General features: G+C 42.0%; 1 protein-coding gene across 5 annotated transcripts in view; it reads left to right on the forward strand.

The window, feature by feature from the left end:
* Positions 1–21,168, forward strand: part of FGF12 (fibroblast growth factor 12) — a 601,258-nt gene that overhangs the window by 322,121 nt on the left and 257,969 nt on the right. For 2 of the 5 annotated variants that reach the window (XM_005903168.3, XM_070371766.1), the window contains exon 1: positions 3,354–4,264. The exons of 2 other annotated variants lie outside the window; for them this stretch is intronic. In XM_005903168.3, coding sequence (XP_005903230.1) covers positions 4,066–4,264 — 199 coding nt within the window. In that variant the 5' untranslated portion in view covers positions 3,354–4,065. Of the gene's footprint in view, positions 1–3,057; positions 4,265–21,168 lie in introns of those variants that run through there. One more of the 5 variants, XM_070371782.1, reaches the window with a different exon arrangement.

Below are 21,168 nucleotides of genomic sequence, written 5' to 3' on the forward strand. Positions count from 1 at the left end.
TCGAAACATCTTTGTATGTCATAAACCCATAGGAAAAAAAAAAATCAAAACACTCAAAGATTAGAGAACACACATTCCCTTTCCAGGCCTTTTTTTGGTGGGCATAGGACTGCAGTTCTGGTGAAGTGTATTAATTTTTGAGAGTCTGAGTTTATTTCTCTCTTCTAGGATTTTGTATTATTGAGCAATGTATCTCTGTATATCTATATATCTCTCAAACTCTGACACCTGAAGAACTTGTTAAAAACTTAAAATTCCTGGGCTCTACTCATAGATATTCACATTCTGAGAAACCATCAGGAATCTACATTTAAAAAAAGCATCTCAGAAAAATATCATGCTTTCTCTTAAAAAAATAAACACTGTCATCATCTCTTTTACTCATTTGGCATTTTCCACTTTTCAGAATGCTTGCACATACATATTCAGTTCTGGGAGGTAGATGGGACTGATTGTCCCCATTTTGAGGATAAGAAAAAGACTCAGAGTTTAGCAGTGATTTCTTCAAGGCCTCACTCTATACTCATCTCTTGCCCATTTCTCTGGATTGCTCACCTTAGCTGACCTTTTTCTTTTTGAGTGTTGAACTGCAAGAGGAAAGGAGCCCCCAGAGCCAGCACTGTGTGTGCCTGCCTTCCTCAAGAATGAGACAAGTCTTGTGGCAGCCAAGGAAGGAAAATACATAATTTTATCTGTGAGATGTGAACATTTCCCTAATTGACAGTGTTACCAACTGATTTTCAGTAATTTCCCTTACCACATTCCGATGTACTTTTGAAAATGTATTTGGCTGGCTTCACTTTTGGAGAAGAGGGCTGAGTGTGTGTGTGTGTATCTCCCCTGTCTGTTATATATTGTCAGAATCCCAAGTTCACTCCCTTTATGCAGGCACCCTGAACTGCTGCAGGGGATGTGTGCTCCCCATTGACAGTTGGGATTCCCCGCTCTCATGGCGCCTTGCCTATTTAATCCTCCTCCAGATGTCTGCCCCGTAAACCCATCTGCCTTTGCTGTACCCAGCGGCAGCATGAAATGTCCTGGCCCCCAGATGCAGTGGGGCTGTTTAACAGTGCTTGTGCTAAACAACCTCATAGGCCTCAGTTCCCATTCTGCTAGGAATCTGGAGGATTCCTGGGCCCTCTAAAGGACCCACATCCATTCTCAGTAGTTTCCTTGACATTCATGTCCCTTGCCTACTATTAGGGTATTTCCAGCATACACCTGTTTCTGCTTGGAAATCACCCATTAAATCTTTTGGCACGACCCTGGTGGCTTATGGGAATGTCTGTAAAGGGGAGGGACTAAGGATATTTGAAGACTGGTTGAAGAATGATACTTAGTATGACAACAGCCACTTCCACACCTTAGCATGGCTACTCCTTTATGTTTCCAAAATCTTTCATGCTGCATTTTAGCTTAGGTGACATTTTCTCCTCTGCTGAGTTTTCAGTAGTGTCCAGCGGTCACCACAAGCACTCCTGGAGATCTGATTGCCCTCCAGAGCTGGCTACTGACTGCCCTTGCCCACAGTCACCCTCTCCACCTGCATCCTCCCCTCTGTGCAGAGTGCTCACCTGGTCCCTCATTTTAGGGATTGAGTCTGTTTTGCAGCTTTCCGGAGGATCGAACCCAGATCTGGGTTCCTGGAATGTGGAAACACATTTTCCTTTTCCAAAATGAGCTGAAGGTGGGCCCAAGGGGCCATCGTTACTTTCTCTAGTGTCCCTAGACACTAGAGAAAACAGAATTCTTTGTGCTCCAGCTTATTGGAGAGACTACAGACCTCTTTTTCTCAATTCCCCCAACCCTAACCTCTCTTTGTGCACCGGGGTCCTCTAACCGGTCGATGGTGTTTTCTCTCCGGGGAGGGATGGGACTGAGCCGATCCGAGCTGCAGTTGTTTCGCTCTGCCTCTGAGAATTTCTCATCCAAACCTCAATCACGTAGGATTGCGTAGAGAGGAGAAAAGGGGAGAGACAGAAGACGGAGAAGGGGGAGAGGGGTGACGGGAGGGAGGGGGAAGAGTCTGGGAGCCGAGGGCGCGAGGGAGGGAGGAGGCTCCGAGCGCGCTGCGCTTCCCTGCGCTCCGGGAGCCTGGCCCCACCTGGGCGCTCCCGAGCTCGCGGCGGGTGGGAGAGCAGTGCCAAAGGTGCTTTGGCAGCCGCCCGCCCTTCGTCCCACCCTGCGTCTCGGTGGCGGTCGTCCCTGCCTGGAGTTTCCTGCGGAGCTAGCGCTCCAGCCGAGCGAACCGGCTAGGCGGCGGCGGCGCCCAGGAGCCGGTGCGGCTCGGCGTGCCCCGAGCCTCAGCCCCCGAATGGGACTCCGCCCGGAGCGCCCCCTCTGGGGCCCAGGGAGGCGGCGGCGGGGGCACCCCGCTAGCCCGCGGCTCTGAGCGGCCACCCGCGCAGCGAGTTGGGCGAGTAGACGGCAAACCGCACCTGCTTCCTGGCCCCGGCCCCAGAGTCTGCGTCCGGCCCCCAGGGCCCCGGTGGTGCGCTCGGCCGCCTCCCGACGCCCCCAAGCCCGGCGGCCCAGGGGCCCCGCTTTCGCCTCGGGCGCCAGACCATGGTGGGCAGCTCCGAAGCGGAGCCGCAGCCTCCTGGAGCCGAAGTCGCCCGCAGCCAGCCCCCGCCCCACCCGAGCCGCCGCGCGGGTGTTCGCAGCGCGCTGGTCACTTCCTTCCTCGGCCGGGATGGGCCGCGCGGGACGGAGTGATCGGCCTCGCGTCCAGCGGATAATCCCCATCTGATCTGCTGCCTGTGAGCTGTCGGCTGCCGAGCCGCGCGAGCCTGGGGGGCCGGGGCAGCGCGGCGATGACCTGATCCCGAGCCCGCCAGGGCGCCCCCTCCTTCCCTCGCTGTCTCTGAGCCTGTGCGGAGAGCAGCTCGGTGCGGCGGCCCCGGGCGGACCATGGCGGGGAGCTCCAGTTAAAGGCGTGTGGGCGCCGAGCTGGAGAGGACACCTTCGGCATCGCTGCCTTTTGAGGGGGCTTATTTAAACTACTGAGTCATTCCAGATTTAGGATTCCCTAAATAATCACCAACTGTGCCCATCTTGTGCCAGAAAAAAAGCGGAAAGAGAAAGAGCGCCCGCTCTTTGGGACCCCGCGTCTCCGCGGCGCTCGCCTCTCGCGGGTTTCTCCCGGAGGGTGCCTGGCCCTGGAGGATCTCCCTCCCTCCCTCCTCCTTTCCTTCCCTCCCCTTCCCTCTTGCCCTCCTCCTCCCTCGCCTCCCGCTCTCTTTGCAGCGCTGCTGGCGGGGAGTCGCGCTCGCCGCAGCTGGAAACATCTGCCCCGCCAGGCGCCCCTACCCCGACTCCAGCTAACCGCTCCCACTTCGCGCCTCTCGGAATTCCAGAACTCGGGCGGCGGGCCCCCGGAGAACCGCAGCCGGGGCGATGCATTCGGTAGACCTCACCCAGCCGGGACGGACCTCCTAATCTCCAGAACTGCGGGCCGCAGGGAGTTAAATTGCTGCCTTCCTCTCCTCTCTTGCGGTTGGTGGCTTGTTTTCTAAAGGAACGTTTTATTCACTTTTTAGCATTTTCTACCGGGGGCACGCTACCCGCCACGGTCCAGACTCTTGCTTTGTAAACGGGTTTTCTATGTATGTGTGTGTAGATATACTTTGGACACCTTGCAACGCTTGCGCCTCTCCGACAGGGGCACGGCTTGTTGTTTTGGACATCCTTCTTCCTTTTCCACTTGGTACTCCGAACGCAGTGTGACCAAAGTCCCCACTGCCCCCCTGGACGCGGATCGCCTGGGGGTGCAAGTTTGGGATGCAAGAGTCTAGTTAACAGGAAGGCCTGGGACCGCCCCGCCCCCGCCGCCAGAGGTTGGGGAAGTTTACATCTGGATTTTCACACATTTTGTCGCCACTGCCCAGACTCTTGACTAACCTTGTGGGCGCCGGGTTTTTGGTACTGCAGCCTTCTCAAATATTAGCACTGCCTCCTCGCGCCTGCCCTGTCCCTCCAGGCCGCCGAGGTCCTGCCCTCGCCCCGGCGGAGCGTGATCCCGAGGGCGCAGTGGAGCCCGGGGCCTGGGGCCCGCGCTGAGCAGCTATGGCTGCAGCGATAGCCAGCTCCTTGATCCGGCAGAAGCGACAGGCGAGGGAGTCCAACAGCGACCGGGTGTCGGCCTCCAAGCGCCGTTCCAGCCCCAGCAAAGACGGGCGCTCCCTGTGCGAGAGGCACGTCCTCGGGGTATTCAGCAAAGTGCGCTTCTGCAGCGGCCGCAAGAGGCCAGTGAGGAGGAGACCAGGTCAGTAGAAGCCCTGACGGTGGGCTCCCTAGTGGCTAACACCCCCCTCCCCTTCGGCAAAGCATCTAGGGGCATTCATGAAGAGAACCAGGATCCTCCTCTTCCATTCTGGCCCCTCGTTCTCCCACAATTTTCAGTTAGATTTCAGTCACCTTCTGTTAGCTAATAGCTTCTTGTCCCATATTCAGGAAAACACTTAATACCTCGATGAAACCACGGTTTGATTGGGATGAGAGTTACATGTTTACATGCTCTTTGTCCCATAGATCCTGTAGAGTCCTTGAGGGCAGTGGCCACCTCATTCTCCATCTCTATTTCTCATACATCCCTTCATCTGTCCATCCATCCATCCAGTGTTTAATCTACCTCCTGAGAACCTAAATGTAAATAAACCTTCCTTCCTATATCTCTCATAACACAGTGCAATCTTAACACATAATAGACAGTAGGCACAAGATGAACGTAAATTTATTGTCTTTTTCTAACTCTTTCTTTGGCAACACATGATGTGGGATCTTCCTTACGTTTCTGATCGATTTCTCACTTCCCCGTTTTCACCCATGCCCTTTCACTTCTTTTCACCCAGACCTCCTTTTCTTATTCTCTTCCAACTGCTTCTCTCCTTGTTCCAAATGGCTCTTCTCATTAACTTTTCTGTCTTGTTACTCCCATCTTTGCACACTCACACTTTTGGGACATTCACGGAACAACATAGTATCTGCAGTTTGGTCTCAGTAAGTGTAAAGGAAACTTTAGACTTATCAGAGATCTTAGCCTGGCCTTTCTGAAGCTGATTCTTTTCTTTGGCTTTAAACTCAAATGGTTAGCCTTTGCTGTATATCTGTTTACAAAGGGAAATTGGATACCTCAAAATTTCAGAGTGATTATCCCCAATTTAAGCCAGGCTATCGAGAGAAAGAAAGCAGAATTGCCAAGGTCTGTGCTTCCTTGGGTGTGGCCCACAGGGTCATTTGCAATCTGCAGATGATTAACCCTTGCTGTGGACAATTGAAAACAAATACAGTCTAGAAGGAAAGCTTGCTTGGTGACCAGTTGACTAGTTTAGGTTCTCATCTTTGCAATTCTGATTGTGATCTCCTGGGTTTCAGGAATGAAGCATATGGGCTGGGGTCATTGGGTAAAGAAAACACTTGAAAAGTCTGGACAAGTGGGGCTCAGAATTAGTTTAGAAATTTGTGATTAAGACTTGTAAAGAGGCTGTTCCATCTCATTTTTCCGTTGAGTTTTCATGACATTATTCATTCCATAGTGGGCTCTTTTTCTTATCCCTTGACGTTGATGAAATAGTAAATTTCAGGAGTAAACAAAAATAATTACGATCTTAAGGCAGAAGCTACTAAAATCTGTTATTTTATATCCAGTTAGTATGGCCTGTTATTGTATAAAGGGAAGATATGTGCAAAATACTAGAGTTATCTCTGCACAGTAAATAACTCATATTAGGGGAAAATGAAATTCTTCATATTGTTGTGCAAGGATCATTTGGGGGCCATCTTCTCTCGGGGCTTATGTGGTCTACAAAGAACTTCAAGGCTCTTAATTCCATGTGACTTTGATATCTTAGTCTCTGAACTATGTTCTTGCACTCTAGTTTTTGTGGATAGACTCTAGTCAGCCTTCTTACTAACGAACAAGGGTAATCTAAATGTTAGGTGGATTGTTTTTGTGAATGGGTAATATAAACTCACCTGATCTTTGGTGAAGTTGACTTGGAGACCAGTGATTTGCATGGCTTAATTTTACATAAGGAAACTGCTTCCTGTGGCCTTTTCCTTGGCATCTCATTAGAAAATAGAGACTTTGAGGAAATTGCTGAGTTTATTGTTTTTTCATTGTTCATTTAATCTTTTCCTCTTTTTCATCTACTTAGTGTACATTTTGGCAAAGAGGATCATGACTGGTGGATTCTTTTAGCTTAAGTGTCACAGTAATAATCTGACAAAGAGATGACAGGACCTGTTAAGAGATGCTGAGTGCAAGGGCAACATGCATGTATCTGTCCACTGTGGAGTTGAGTTTGTTATGAAGCTTGGCTTAGAAGAATGGGAGCATAGGGTGCAACAAAACTTTTGGGGAAGATGATAGTATCTGTTACCATTACTAACAAAGCCAAATAACTAATCTGTTGATTTGCTGTCAGTGACCATGATTCACATAGCTTGAGATGAGCCTATTAATAGAGAGACAGCACCTTCCACATCTCACTTCTCCAGAGAGAATTCTTTAGCTGGATTGGGAGGAAGTTGCTAAACACCAAAAGAAAAAACTATTTGAGCAAATCTGTTTTATAAGCTCTTTGATGTTATGTTCACTTAATATTTGATTTATCCTTTAAACTCACTAAATGGCCTTCTCAGCCATTTCCTGTGAAATACAAACTGAGTCACAAATGGTAAAGTGGTGAAATGGAATAACTCATCATGATAATTTCCACTCTGAATTTCTGTCACTGAGACACAAGTTTCATGGGCCAGGCTTGCCAGGGGAGAGAGCCTGAGACAGTGAACTAAATCAGGTATTGGATGGGAAAGGCCACAGTTGTATTTCTGATTTCAGGGCTAACACACCGAGAGTCTCATAATCCTTGTATTAGCTCACCAAGTTCCAGTACATATGATGTTGAAACCTCATAAATGCAGAGGGAATACTGAAATTACATGGTAAAGGTCTCAGATTTTAAAATCATGATATTGCATTACGAAAACATGAGAATTGGCAGGGCCATCTCTCCCATCACAGAGTTCCAGGACCATAGGGTGCCTCAGATGCATTGTGAATGCCATCCCTGGAGCACAGTGGTGGCTTACCCTGGGACTGTGTAGCAAAATGCTGCCTTAGGTAAGAAACCCTTGAGCCAGAACAAGTTGGTGGTTTATACAAGAATTGCACAGCTTTGATTGTGGTAAGATTGGGGCTAGAACTCGATCCAGTTGATTTTTCTTGCCTGTGTATTTTACAACACAACACAAAAAAAGTAGTGTGATGTACTGCGTGTCCTCTGTCAAAGAATGTGAATAATTTTATACATTATTTATTTTTACCATTAAGGATTGTTATTATTATTTTGTGATTAGAACAATAATGTGGTCTTATAGAGGAGATAACTGGCAGAAGGAGACATAAGCTAAGTCAAGCAATTGGGGTTCTAAAATGACCATCCTACAGCACTGTGCATATAGAAGTAAATCCCACAGTGAAGACATACAGATAGGGCAGGAATAGTTAGTCCCATAGCACTGTGTGGACTGTGGGTCTTTGGAAGTGAAATATTGGAGACTTTGAACACTGGCACATTGGCTTAGGTCAGTGAACCATAGAAAAGCCTTTAGAACATAAGAAAAGAACATTCTTACAGTCCTTATTACTTGAGGTATTATTTGTATGTGAAATACCTGTATGAGCTGCTCGAATATTTGCTTAAATGTTGATACCACTTAATTTGCCATGTGAATTACATGGCTTACTCAATTCTGGCATTTGTTTTACTCTTGAATAGAAACACCTGAACAAATGATTAACTCTAGAATTATTTATGTTTTTCACTCAGGACTTGCTGCAAGTAATAGATAGCATTCCCCATCAGGAAGGGATAAGTGTTTATAGAATCTTTAAATGTCGGAGTGGCCAGGAACCTTGGAGGTCATTAGTATCACTCTTTGAGTTTTCAAAGGAAAGTCTGTAAAGCACAGAGTAATTAGATAAGCTTAAATCTGTATTTTAATCAGTGTTTTTATTATATTTATCAGTGTTTTTCTATAATTTAATTCTTTCACTTAAACTGGGGCATTAAAAAAAAAATCAGTAATCAATAAAATTCCTCACCTGAAAACATTAGATAGCTTTCATAGCTTAAGTTTTGGATTTTATATTACTTTTGTTTTAAAGAATGATGTAGTATGTTTATAGAGACTGGATAAAATAAATCAAAGAAGTGATTATAATTTTACTAAATTTTGTTGATTTTTTGTTGATTTTTTTGTCTTATTTTTCTTAGTTTTTGTTTCTACTTGTTTCTGAGTCCTTTTTTCTGATATAAAAATTATGGTTACTCAAAATATTTTAGTATTTTTCCAACTTGTTTTGGTGGATGTATACTATTTAATAGCATACTCATTCAGTATTTTACTATCAAACATATCCTTTGACACTGACGAAGGAAATATCACAAAATAAAAACTTTAAGAAGAAAACTGACAAAAAAGGGGGAAATACTTAATCATGTGACTTAAATAATATAAATTACATTTTTATAAATTGAAATCATTCTGGCAATGTATAGATCAAGAATACATTCACATGACCAGTGATACTTTACATTTATAGCAAGTAGTTTTATTGTATTTTCTCCTTTAAAAGTATGACTCATGTCTGAACTACAAAATCAGCCTAATTAAATGATATTTGGCTTGATGCTTGTTTGAAAACAAACAAGCTTTCCTTATTAGAAACCCACCCTAGGGTTTAAAATGATATTTTGTGTATGTGTGTGTTTTAATCTTCTTTTCTCTACAGCAGTGCATTCTCATCAACATTATGTTTCCATTGTAAGAACATTTAAAAATAGTAGCTACTGTGATCTCTTGATTTCTTTCATCCCACAGAGATCTCATCAAGCCATAACTCAGGATTAAGTCTTTAAAGTTTTAATGAAGTTGATATTGAACAGAGTTAGAAAAACAACTTGCAGGAAATGAGGCAGTCTGTATTTGAGGAAGCAATAGGAATATTTTGGAAGACGTTTAGAAACTAAAGCTTTGTCTCTTACAAGTATAGTTTAAGGAAAGTACTGGACTTACTAGTAAAAAATGACATAGCTTTTATTCCTGTTGAGAGCATATTTTTGCATAGATATTACTGTGTTGATTTAGTTTGGGAAATTTGTTAATAGTGATTACTTTTTTCTCATCTCTTTTTTTGAGTACTTTGTCATAATGTGTATTCACTATGACTTCCATCTGAATTATTATAGATTTTGTGAGAACTCTCATAAATAGCCTGACTAGACATAGGAAACCAAGTTAACATATGACATTTTGAATTCTATCTGATGGCCTACTATCAAGCTACATGACTTTACTTGTTATCCAAAGAGAAATGAAGCTCCTCTAAAGGGCTCTGATTCCAAGGTCACTTTCTAAGCATCCGTGAGAGGGAGGAGCCTTAGAATGCAAAATATCTATAAGTTAACCATATATAGTAATACCTTCCTTGACGATATAACTTCAGGATTTACAGAATTTCTTCACAACTTCTGCCCCTTTAATTCTTCATAGCAGTCTACTGGCATGATACCGTCTTTGAAATAAAATTAAGCTTCAAAGTAGTAGACAGACTTGTTCAGGTTCATGGAGTTAGGGAGTGGCTAAACTGCTCCAGGACCACCAGCGCCCACCCTGCACATCCTCTGTCTTTATCTCTCACCACCTTGAGCTAAGGAGGCAGAATCTGAAGAATTCAGTGAGATTCAAAGCTGGGACACTCCAGTTGGGGGGAATCAGATAAAGAGTTCAAGGAAATATGGAGTGTCATTTTGCTTTGCTCTGGGTATATCTAGAGCCCCCGGGAGCATCTCTTGTGAGGAGGAGTAAAGCGGGGAGGCTGGTGAAGGTCTCCAGGTACTGAAGAAGCAGTTCTGTGGCTATGTTGTCATGTGAAGTTCTCAGGCTCCTGGCTGGGTTGTTCCTCTCTGCTTGTGGGAGCCTTGGAGATGTCAAAGGCTGCCCCCTGGGGCACCTAAGGACTCACTGGGAGACTCAGGTCCAGAGGGGAAGACTCTTCACTGTAAACATAAACCATTGCTTCAGATGTTTTCAAATGCAAAGAGGTTAATAACAAATGCAGGAGAGCCCTGTAGGATTTAGTGTTTAATTTTTTTTTAATAATTTTTTTTTTTACAGTGAGTGTTGACTGTGTAGCAGAGTGATTAAGTACATGGATGTTGGTGTGGGATCGGAATCCAAATTCTGGAAATACTATCTGTGAGAACATTAGGCAAATTTCTTAGAGTCTTTGAGCCTCAGTGTGCTGATTTGTAAAATAAAAGTACTATCTCTAGCATTTGGCTAGGAAAGATCTCTCTGAGGAAGAATCATTTAAGCTGAGTTCTGAAGGATGAGGCAGGCAGAGAAGGGTGGAAGATGTTGAAGGCAGAAGAGAACAGCTTGCATGAGACTGAGGTGAGGAGGTATTCGGTGCTTTAGAAGAAGTGTCGCTGGAGTGATGGGAGCAAGTGGTCCAGGCAACATCGAAAAGCTTGGCAGGGCAGCGTTGTGCCGGGCCTTGGAAGCTCGCAGAGAGATTTTAATCTAGAATCCAAAGAGAGTCAGAAGTAGGGGGTAATATAATGTGGCCTGTATATTTAAATGGACACTCTGGCTTTGGAGAGAAGAGTGGATTATAGGGGAGCCAGAGGGGAAGTTAAGGAATCATAAGGAGGCTGGGGAAGCAGTTGGGGACAGCAGTTCTCAAAGTGTGGCACACAGGCCCTGGAAGCTCCTTGGGGACGTTTTAGTGGGTCCACAAGGTTAAAACTGGGTTCATAATGATATTTCCTAATACTAATTATTCATCTTTTTTCACTCATTGTCTTAAGTGTCCAGTGTGATTTTCCAGAGGTTATATGATATATCCACTATCATCTGAAAAGGCTATTAAAATTTCTTTTCTTTTAAACTACGTATCTGTGTAAGGCCAGGTTTTCTTTATATGCATAAGCCACAACATTTGCAAGAGATTAAATGAGCAAGCAGATTTGAGAATCCAGCTGATTTCTGTTAAGGCAGACATAACAGAAATTTGAAAGCATATAAACTACTTTTCACTCATTTTTGTTTTGGTAAACAGTTATGTTTCATTAAAACACCTGTTTGTTTAATATATGATGGGCTTGTTTTTAATGAATATTTGAAACATTTTGTCATAATTTCTAAACATAGTACATATTGAAAGATATAGGCCACATAAACACAAGCTCTTTGAGATACTCAATAATTTTTAGGAGTGTAAAAGGATCCTGAAACCAGAAAGTTGGAGAACCACCGGTCTAAGGTATAGATAATGTTGACACGAAACATTATGGCAGTGGTCATGGATACGAAAAGAATAGATGGAGGTAGAATGAGCTGAGCCTGATAATAGATAGATATGAGTCAAAAGCATGTAAGATGTCTGGATGATTGATTTCTGGCTACACAATTCAGCAGGGAGTGGTACTAAGATGCAGGGAAACTAGGGGAGAAGCAGGGTTGGTATGTGTCAGATGCATATCCTTCCCAAATTACAAAGCACTGTGGATTGCTAAGGTGGAAAATTGGGTGATGGTATTATTTATTGTTTAGTAGTTTTACAATACAGTGAAGATCCTGAATAACCCCTCTGTGTAAGGCTATCTACTTTATTCTTGAACTCTTTAGGGAACTTACTTTCCTCCATTGATCTATAGCTACTACCTTGTAAGAGTAATCCTATAAGCAAATATGTTTTAGGCAGAGAAAAACACTGTGTGTGTGTGCTCACTTGTGTCTGACTCTTTGTGACCCAATGAACTGTAGCCCCCCAGGCTCCTCTGTTCATGGAATTTTCCAGGCAAGAAATACTGGAGTGGGTTGCCATTTCCTACTCCAGGGAATCTTCCTGACCAAGGGAGTGAACCAGAGAAGAATATTAAGAAAAGTCAGAAACCTAAATAGATTTTTTCCTAGTCCTTTAAAATTGAAACAAAGTATTGCGTGTTAAAGACACTTGACATAGTTCAGTCCTGAATGTATTCTGAATATGACTTTTATACACGTGGAACCTAGGTGAACTTTATACATGAGCCTGGTCTAGAATCAGTGGTCTTTGCATGATCAAGTGACTGTGACAAGATAAACTTTGTAAAGTTCTTATTTGTCCAACTGTTGTTAGTCATTTGATTAGTGCTTATTGTGGTGCTTAGACACCCCCAGGCTCCCTGCTTCTAATCATACTCTGTTAATGCCTGTCCACTGGAGTGTGTGTACAGTCTTTTCTTAATGACTTTTCAGAGGTCATTAGAGAAACTCTAAGGTCTAAGACCAAATCTAGTTTCCTGGAAGAGAATGACATGGGACGAATAGAATCTGTAGTCAGATCACAAAATGCTAGAGCTTAGAGGTTATACAGGCCAGCGATTCTCAGCTCAGCTGCAGAATCAAGTCACCTGTGAGCTTTTAAAATGTGCTAATGCCACACAACCAGAAAATCTGATTTCTTGTATCTGCTCTGGGGTCCAGACATTAGTCATCAGTTTTGCTTGTTTGTTTCTAACCTCCTAGAAGATTCTAACGTGCAGCCAAGGCTGAGAACCACCAACCTGTTCAAGTCCCATCACTTCATACCTTGTGACCCTGAAACAAAAATTAATTATTTTATTCATTAGTGTTTCCCTGGTGGCTCACTGGTAAAGAATTTGCCTGCCAATGCAGGAGACACAGGAAAGGCTAGTTTGATCCCTGGATCAGGAAGATCCCTTGGAGAAGGAAAACCCACTCTAGTATTCTCCCCTGGGAAATCTGATAGAGGAGCCTGGAAGGCTACAGTCCATGGGGTCACAAGGGAAAGACTCGACTTAGCGACTACACAACAATAAAAAAACCTTTAGAATACATTTATGCTGTTTAGAAACTGCACACAAATTTTAATTACAGTGATGTTGTTGTGTTTAATGGCTTCCAAAACCTAGCCGCATTATGTGCACGTGTGCCTCATCTTCCTCCCCGGCATGTGAGCTCCCGAGGACAGGACCTGGGCCCTGTTCATCACTAAATTCTCAGCACTAGCATCTTGCCTGTACTATTGCAATTCTTTGATCACTGTTAAATAAATGAGGACTCATGAAACCTTACCTTTATGGCAAGCCTCAGAGCAAGAGGGATACTGAAGTTAGTATCTCTAGTTCTCACACAAGGACGCTGAGATATAGCAAGCCTGGGGCTTCTCAAATCCCCAAGACTAGTAAGAAGTAGAGTCTGCGTTTGAAGTCAGGTTTGTTTTTCCTAGTTGACTTTCCTTTCTACTCTGCTAGCACTGGAAATGAGCCTCAGTGTCTTTCTTTGAAAAACGATGGTACCATGTTAAAGGATATTTAAGGGCTTTTTTAGTTTGACAAGTCATTAAATAGCTCCTCTCCTCCCAGGAGGAACACTCATGACCGGGACATGAAATACTCATCTTCTCCCTGCTTCCTACATACATAGGAAATATAAAAACCATTTTCCTAGTGTGCTGTTTAGAACATTCCTAACTATATCCCATGGTTTAATTACCTAAAATGTGCTATTAAACATCTCTTTACCTAAAATATCAGTCTTAATTTCTTTTGACTCCAGTTTAGGCCTTACAAAATTAGGAATTAAATCCAGTATACCGCAGTGTTTCAGACATTTTTAAAACCTAAGGTAAAAAGGGGGATTAAAACAAAGTGTGAATGAGATTCAGGAAATAAAATCTGTGAGCTTCTATAAATTATTATAGAAAGAAAAAAACAAAAATTTCTAGAAGATGTATTTTTTTATTGTTACTGGTGACTTGAATGTTTTATTTTAATTTTGGGAATTCAAAAGATGACCCAGATCACCTTTACAGTGCCCCAGAATCAGATAATACTCCTCAATAATTAAGAATGGGGCCAAAATTTAAATAAGTACTTGAAGTAGGGATCCATAATCAAATTGTCTGGGTAGAAGAAATGTCAGATTTTTTAAAAATATATTTATTTTTAAGTTTTTATTTTATTTATTTTCGGCTGCATTGGATCTTTGTTGCTGCATGTGGGCTTTCTCCAGTGGCAGTGAGTGAGGGCGGGGCTCTGGTTGGGGTGTGTGGGGCTTCTCATTGCCATGGCTTCTCTGTGGAGCACAGGCTCTAGGGCTGCATGCTCAGTAGTCGTGCATGGGCTTAGTTGCCCTGGGGCATGCGGGATCTTCCCAGACCAGGAGTCGCACTTGTGTCCCCAGCATTGTGAGGTGGATTCTTAATTACTGGACTACCAGGGAAGCGCCAGATTCTGTTTTTAGATGAATGGCTCTAGCTGAGCTGTCCATACGTTATCCATACCATATGTAATCTTATGTTGGGGAGAAGACTTTAAGATAGGAGAGCCACCCAAAATCACCTAAAGAGGATAGAAAAGAAAAGAATGGTCAGTGTTTGTAATTAATTTTAAAAATGATGAAAACAATAATTACAAAGTGATGAAAAGACTGATGTGTCAAATTCCTAGGAAACCCAAGTTTCTCTTGATGGAGAGAGTTGAAGTTGTGCTATTGTCGTGCTTTATTAATTCAAGGAGGACTGCAGTGGATTTTTGCAACCAGAATGTAACCATGAAGTGAAGCATAAGTGGCAAACGAGTTGATGGTTCAGAAGCTCAGAATTCTAAAAAGGAAGTCATGTTGGTAGAAGCCTTGGTTTCCTCTGTAGTCCTCTTGTGGAATATTGCTATGAAAGATTGGAAATTTACTTTCTTCTCAGAATGGTGGAGAGGGTTCCTCTTTGCCTCCTTACTGACCCTGTTTTCCCCTGATAGGCACCAGGGCTCTTCTCTGTAACTTTTGCTCAGGAAAGTAGCTGGTAGCATCTTGAAGCTCTGGTATCCTGAGAGGTCTGCTTACTCCTCCCTTTCCACCTACAGGTTGTGAGAAAAGGCACTAAGGGGGAAAAGCACTCTGAATTCATGCGTTTCTGAGTGCTTCCACGTAATGCCTTTTTTGAGATTTTACTGGGCTACGTTTCCAGCTTACTACATGGCTTCTTCAGTTTGAATTCCACTCATGGTTCTACTGGGCTTCTCAGATGGCGCTAGTGGTAAAGATCCCACCTGCCAATGCAGGAGATATCAAAGACTTGGGTTTGATCTCTGGGTGGGGAAGATCCCCTGGAGGAGGGAATGGCAACCTAATCCAGTATTCTTGCCTAGAGAATCCCATGGACAGAGGAGCCTGGTGGGTTTCAAAGAGTCAGACATGACTGAAGTGACTTCACGCGTGCATGGTTCTGCTAATGGGACCACCATCTTGGTTGGGAACCTGAAGATGGGAGATCCTTGGCTCCTGTTACTTTTACCTAAAGCACAGCACAATTCTGCCTGTTCTTTATCATGCTAAGCAAACACATTCAGTCTGAAGCTTTTGTCTCATGCTATTACATGTCTGCACTTGAGGATGGGTAACTGTGACATCAGCCTTGGGAGATCCACGTACTGGGGTATATGACTCAAAGTGTTACTGAGTTTGCATTAGAAAATGTCAGCACTCATTACAATCACACACCTTATGGGGGAGGGACGTGAGCCTCTGAAGAGGTAAATTAGGTCATATAACTACAAAAGGCAGAGCAAGCATAGACGCTAAAGTCCATAAACGTAAGCCTATGTCTTACTGCTACACCATAGCTATAGCAATGGGACGTTGCCCACTGCTGGTAGTAAGATTATCCACCTGTTCTTTGTTTTGAGCAATTTAAATGTTGGTAGTTGTTTTTAAATGTCTATAGTCAAGTTGTATTAGCAGACACCTATTGAGTGGCTGTGCTTGGGAATGGAATACGGCAATAATGAGGAAGTACCTGTTCTTTGTCTGTAGGGCAGTCTATAATTAAGATTTGTTAACTCTGGCCAGATTTGTATTACTGTGTTCCAAGTTGTAGGTTTGCTGTGTTCTTCTGGACAGTTTCTCCTGTAATGTCTAAATTTCAAGAAAAATAACAATAATTATATAATTTAAAAAAAATTAGGTAGAATCTTTTAAAAATGCACATGTGCTCAAGACCTGGCTCAGAGCATGTTGTTTGATTATATATTTTATCAACATGAATATGCTGCATAATCAAGGTTCTTTCTCTACCTGTCTTCTCACAGTTCTCTAGCCAACTCCAGCCTTGTTGGCATACAGGAATGTTTACAGCATCTGTCCATTTCAGTTCCATAGTTTGTAGTTGTTTTTCCCATGAGGAATGCTGTTAACTTCTACACTAACCTTTGCCTTACTTAGACACAGCCCCTCGTTTCCCAGCGCTGCTGCAGTTCTGCCTATTATTCCAGGCCCAGCCCAACTCCCATCTTTTCTGCCAGATCTTCTCAAACCCTTCCAAGTAGAATGATTCACTGCCTGCCCCAGGCTTCACTTGGTGTATAGTCATCTGCAGTTCAGTTTGTCTTGTCTTTTACTGTGGGAAGTACCTGTCCCTGTGATCGGAATGTGAGTTCCTATAGAAAAAAGAATAAGATCATGTCAATGCTATCTCCATAGTAAGTAGTCAGAAATAATTCATCCAAATGAAATGAATTCTGTTGGTGACTGATGGGCTCATGCCACTAGGACTAGTCAGATTTCAAGGGCCTTTCTGCACAAACAAGAAAATACTGAGCGGGAAAAGAAATTTGTATTTTTGGCTAATATTAATTTCATTTTGTTTGATATTGCAGTACAATAATATCATTAATCTATGGTCAATTGGTGTTAAACTATTAAATAAATACTTAGCACTTATGCTTTTCCTTCCTCCCCAACCCAACTCCCAGTTGCCACCCTTGTTTCACTCAGTATATACTTTTCCTCTTTCCTCTTTCTCAGCAGAGTAGCTACTTATAAAGGGGGAGTTTCTATGGAAATGGTAAAGGAGAGAGGACCTTTGTATTAATTTATCCCTTTGCTCCAGAAATGGAGGCGAAGTGGGTGGCATTGCCAATTTGGAAAAAGGCCCGTTCTATTTTGACTGGCTTTGGTTTCTTAACATTGGGTTAATGAGAAATTTGCCATTGATTTCAAATTCAGTCATGCCTGGTCCTTACATTTACAGTTGAGACCAACAAGTCATTTTAGTGTTAAATACTCTGGAGGGAACATAGTCACTCAGGTTTCACTTTTCCTGGTGAAGCTGTAAGTAATGGAGGAATACAGTATTGATTTGGTCTAATGAAAAAGCTTCTTTCTGTCAACTCTTTATTACCTCATTGGCTTTTCTTCTTTCCTCTTCTCTTACCCTTAAAGCTATTGATAGCAGCATTAAGTAAGTCTTCTGTGTATGCTGCAGTCCTCTGTATTTATTCTTTTGTTTGAAACCCTGCCTTTTTCTTAAGAAGATATAAATAAAAGAGGCCTTTGAGTCAGTCTAAGGTAACAGTATCATAAAAATGGCATTGGACTTTTTGACCTTGGGGAAGTTTTTTTCCCTTCTCTTCAGCTTAGTTTCCTCATTTTCAGAATAAAGGGATTGTATCAGATGGTTTCTGAGATCCCTTTCAGCTTTATCATTCTTGATGTGTATTTCTGGTATTAAGGCTTACAGGGGATGGGTTGTTGGATTCCAAGATATTTGGATGTCAGATATAAGTAAATAGTTTAATGATATGTTGGACATGAAACTCTAGAAGATTTATTAAGGGAATAGCAAAAAATACATATACTTTTGTTTAATTTCTCTCCTCTGTAGTGTTTATTTGTACTTATATCCACTAGTTTAATTGAACACATATTGACTGTATTTCTAAATTTTCTTTGTATTATTTTAGTTTTTAGCATTTTATTGCACATTCAAAATAGACTATTGCATTGGTTTGGACTTTAGCACTGAAGAGATTTTAATAAGATGGTGGAACTAGGTTTTTTCCTAATGTAGATGACATTTAGTTATTTACTAGCCTCAAAGAGAGGATAACAATGAAAAAAAAATGGACAGGAAAAGGAACTATGACATGGAATGAAGTTGAAGACTGATCTTTGAATAAGCTAATGTGAAACATCATATTCCATGACGGTTTTAGATTAAACAATGGAAAAGTGCCATTGGAATGGGAATGGTAGTAGAGAGAAAAGTCATGCCTTAATTATCAAGTTTTTAGATTTCTCAGACTTTAAGACATACCTTTTTGATATGTTTCTACCAAGACTTCATCAATTAAGGAAGAAATCAATGTTTATGGAATATAAAATATGACATACTCTTAGCAGTCATCATTTATATTATGGACAGTTGGTGAAATTTAGTTGTGCTCATTAGTGGTAAAAATGTAAGATTTAGAAGAGTATAATTAAAATATTGCCTAAAATAAGATTTTATCATTTCTGTGAGTTTCATTTATGTCACCCATCTCATCTGTTCTCATAGGTATTGTTGGCATTTGACTTTTTTCTTCTTTAGTTTTTCCAATTCTTTATCTATGCAGTATGGTTACAATATACATAGGGGAAATTCAGTTTTACCTTTTGATCCATTAATCATTTTATTTGACCAAAAATAAGCTTGGCCTGTTCCTTGAATTTGAAGTGTATAACACAAGGTCACTTTTAAGAATTTATAGTATATAAAATTGCATGACCTATAGTAGATGTGTTGGTAAACCTGATTACCTGCCTCTGGATAAGCTCCTTTTGAGTGTTGCTTGGAGTCAAACATCACTCTCCAGGTTTGGTCTGATAAACCCAAAGTAAAATACACTCAGTCTAGATTAGCATTTCTGTGAGGTCTGTAAGAGATCACTTTATCTCTCTGCACAGTAATATTTAGTTAATTGTTCTTGCAACTGCTGTTTTTCAGCTGCTTTGAGAAAAGGGCTTTATAATTTCATAGTAAAGTTTTTATTATTTTTTAATGTTAACAAAATTCTTTGGATTTTCATAAGTGGATTTTGTCTGCATTCCGAATTAAGTCTCAAGTTGGTTTAGACCTCATGTGAATTGATTCAGGCACTTTCATATAGCTATCCCAGCAAGGAAGCTATATGCTCAAAGGTCTTATGTCTAGTTTTAAGAATTCTGAGCATATGAGCATTGTTCACAATTTCAATGTTTCAGTCCATACACCAATGCAATGAAGGGATATACATTTCACCAGTCCCAATACAATGCTTCTTTTCTGTCTTCTTGCTGGTGCTGCTGCTAAGTCGCTTCAGTCGTGTCCCATAGACGGCAGCCCACCAGCCTCCTCCGTCCCTGGGATTCTCCAGGCAAGAGCGCTGGAGTGGGTTGCCAATTCCTTCTCCAATGCATGAAAGTGAAAAGTGAAAGTGAAGCTGCTCAGTCGTGTCCGACGCAGCGACCCCAGGGACTACAGCCTACCAGGCTCCTCTGTCCATGGGATTCTCCAGGCAAGAGTACTGGAGTGGGGTGCCATTGCCTTCTCCGTTTCTGTCTCCTTGTGCTCATGCAAGCCCCATTCATCATTCACACCTATTTCCCAGGTAAATTCCTCCATCTTCTCCTTCTATGCACCCATTTCCACTGTAGATACATTAGTCATAAAACGCAGTTTCTTAAAATTGATTTTTATAGTTTTTTTCTTCTGCTGAACTTTGAACCTGTGGACAGTGAGTCCATAAAACCAGGATTATCTTAGTGAATATTACTGTTTGGTGAATGATGTCCTTAATAGAGGTATTTCTATTTTGCTGTTGTTGTCTGTTTGCTTGTTTTCTCCTTTCTCTGCTGTATTTTCTTCTTGGATGAACTCATCTCTATTGACTTCGCCTGTCTCCTCTATATTTCTGACTTATAGGTTAATACCTGAGCTCCTCATCCAAATTTTCAACTACATGCTATTGACTTTCATGTGGTTCCACTGCTAACAAAAATGTAACCTTCTTTATTTTGAATTTGATTATTGTGGTCCTCCAAATCTCAGTCTGCTTTGTATCATGAATTTCCCATCTCAGTGAATGACACTGTTTATGATAACTAGTATGCACTTAGCAAATATTGGTAGTTTCCTGACATCAACCTTCTTGTCTGCCAAGTTGGAAACCACTCTTATCTTTGACTCATCTCTCTTTACTGTCATATCAAATTACCAACCTCATTGATTTGATCTCTACAAAGCTTTTTTTTAAAAAAAAAAACAACTTAATTTATTATCAGGCACTAACTTAGGACTTTCTAGGAAATATTACATAAGGGATAGTAAGATGGATCAGGTACAGTTACTAACATCAGGTAAGCTGATAATCTTTGTTCAATATTATCATTTATCCATCTCTTTTGTCACTGCTAGAATTTAGGGGCTTTTTGTTATAACCTGAAGTTCCAATGCATTTTGAAAGCTGGATCTTGTACTTAATACACTTTTAAGAGAATACCTATCTATTAACCTGGATGTTGTAAAGTCTGAGTTTCCCTTTTCTGGTATCCTTAATTAGTCTTTGCATAAGATTTTTAAAAGACATAGTTAATATCATGTTACTTCCCCATAAAAACCTTTTCATAGTTTCCCAATTGTTTATAAAAGCACCTTTAAATGATCTAAATATTACCATGATTTCTTGAGACCTTATTCATCAGTCTCTTCATCTCCCTCTTAGTACATTTATCCACATCCCTACTTTGAGTGTGACATCTAAGCCAGTCCAAGGAAGACTAGAAAGATTTCAATAGGAGTACATGTGGGTGATAAGAACAAAGAATGGAAATGGGAAACTGCTTGGCTGCATGTCCCAGCAGTTATTGATACTCAGAAGTACATAGCACTAAAGACTCTTTCCCGTCCTTCCATTTTGATATATTCCACTCAGTCTGCAATCTCAGCAGTCAATTTGAATGTGTTCTATGGAAGGAGTATGCACAGGTATTTGTGAAGTGAAGTGAAGGCGCTCAGTCGTGTCCGACTCTTTGTGATTCCATGGACTCCAGGCAACAGTCCATGGAGTTTTTCAGGCAAGAGTACTGGAGTGGGTCGCCATTTCCTTCTCCAGGGGATCTTCCCGACCCAGGGATTGAACCTGGGTCTCCCGCATTGCAGGCAGATGCTTTACCGTCTGAGCCACAGGGAAGCTGTTTTTCATAAACTAAGGGAACCAAGTCAATGATTATGAATCAGCCTATGAGAGCTCTTTCTTTATATATCTATGTTACCATAGCACCCATCTTTGTTTATAT

Source organism: Bos mutus, chromosome 1 (genome assembly GCF_027580195.1).
Source record: "Bos mutus isolate GX-2022 chromosome 1, NWIPB_WYAK_1.1, whole genome shotgun sequence".
Classification (NCBI taxonomy): domain Eukaryota; kingdom Metazoa; phylum Chordata; class Mammalia; order Artiodactyla; family Bovidae; genus Bos; species Bos mutus.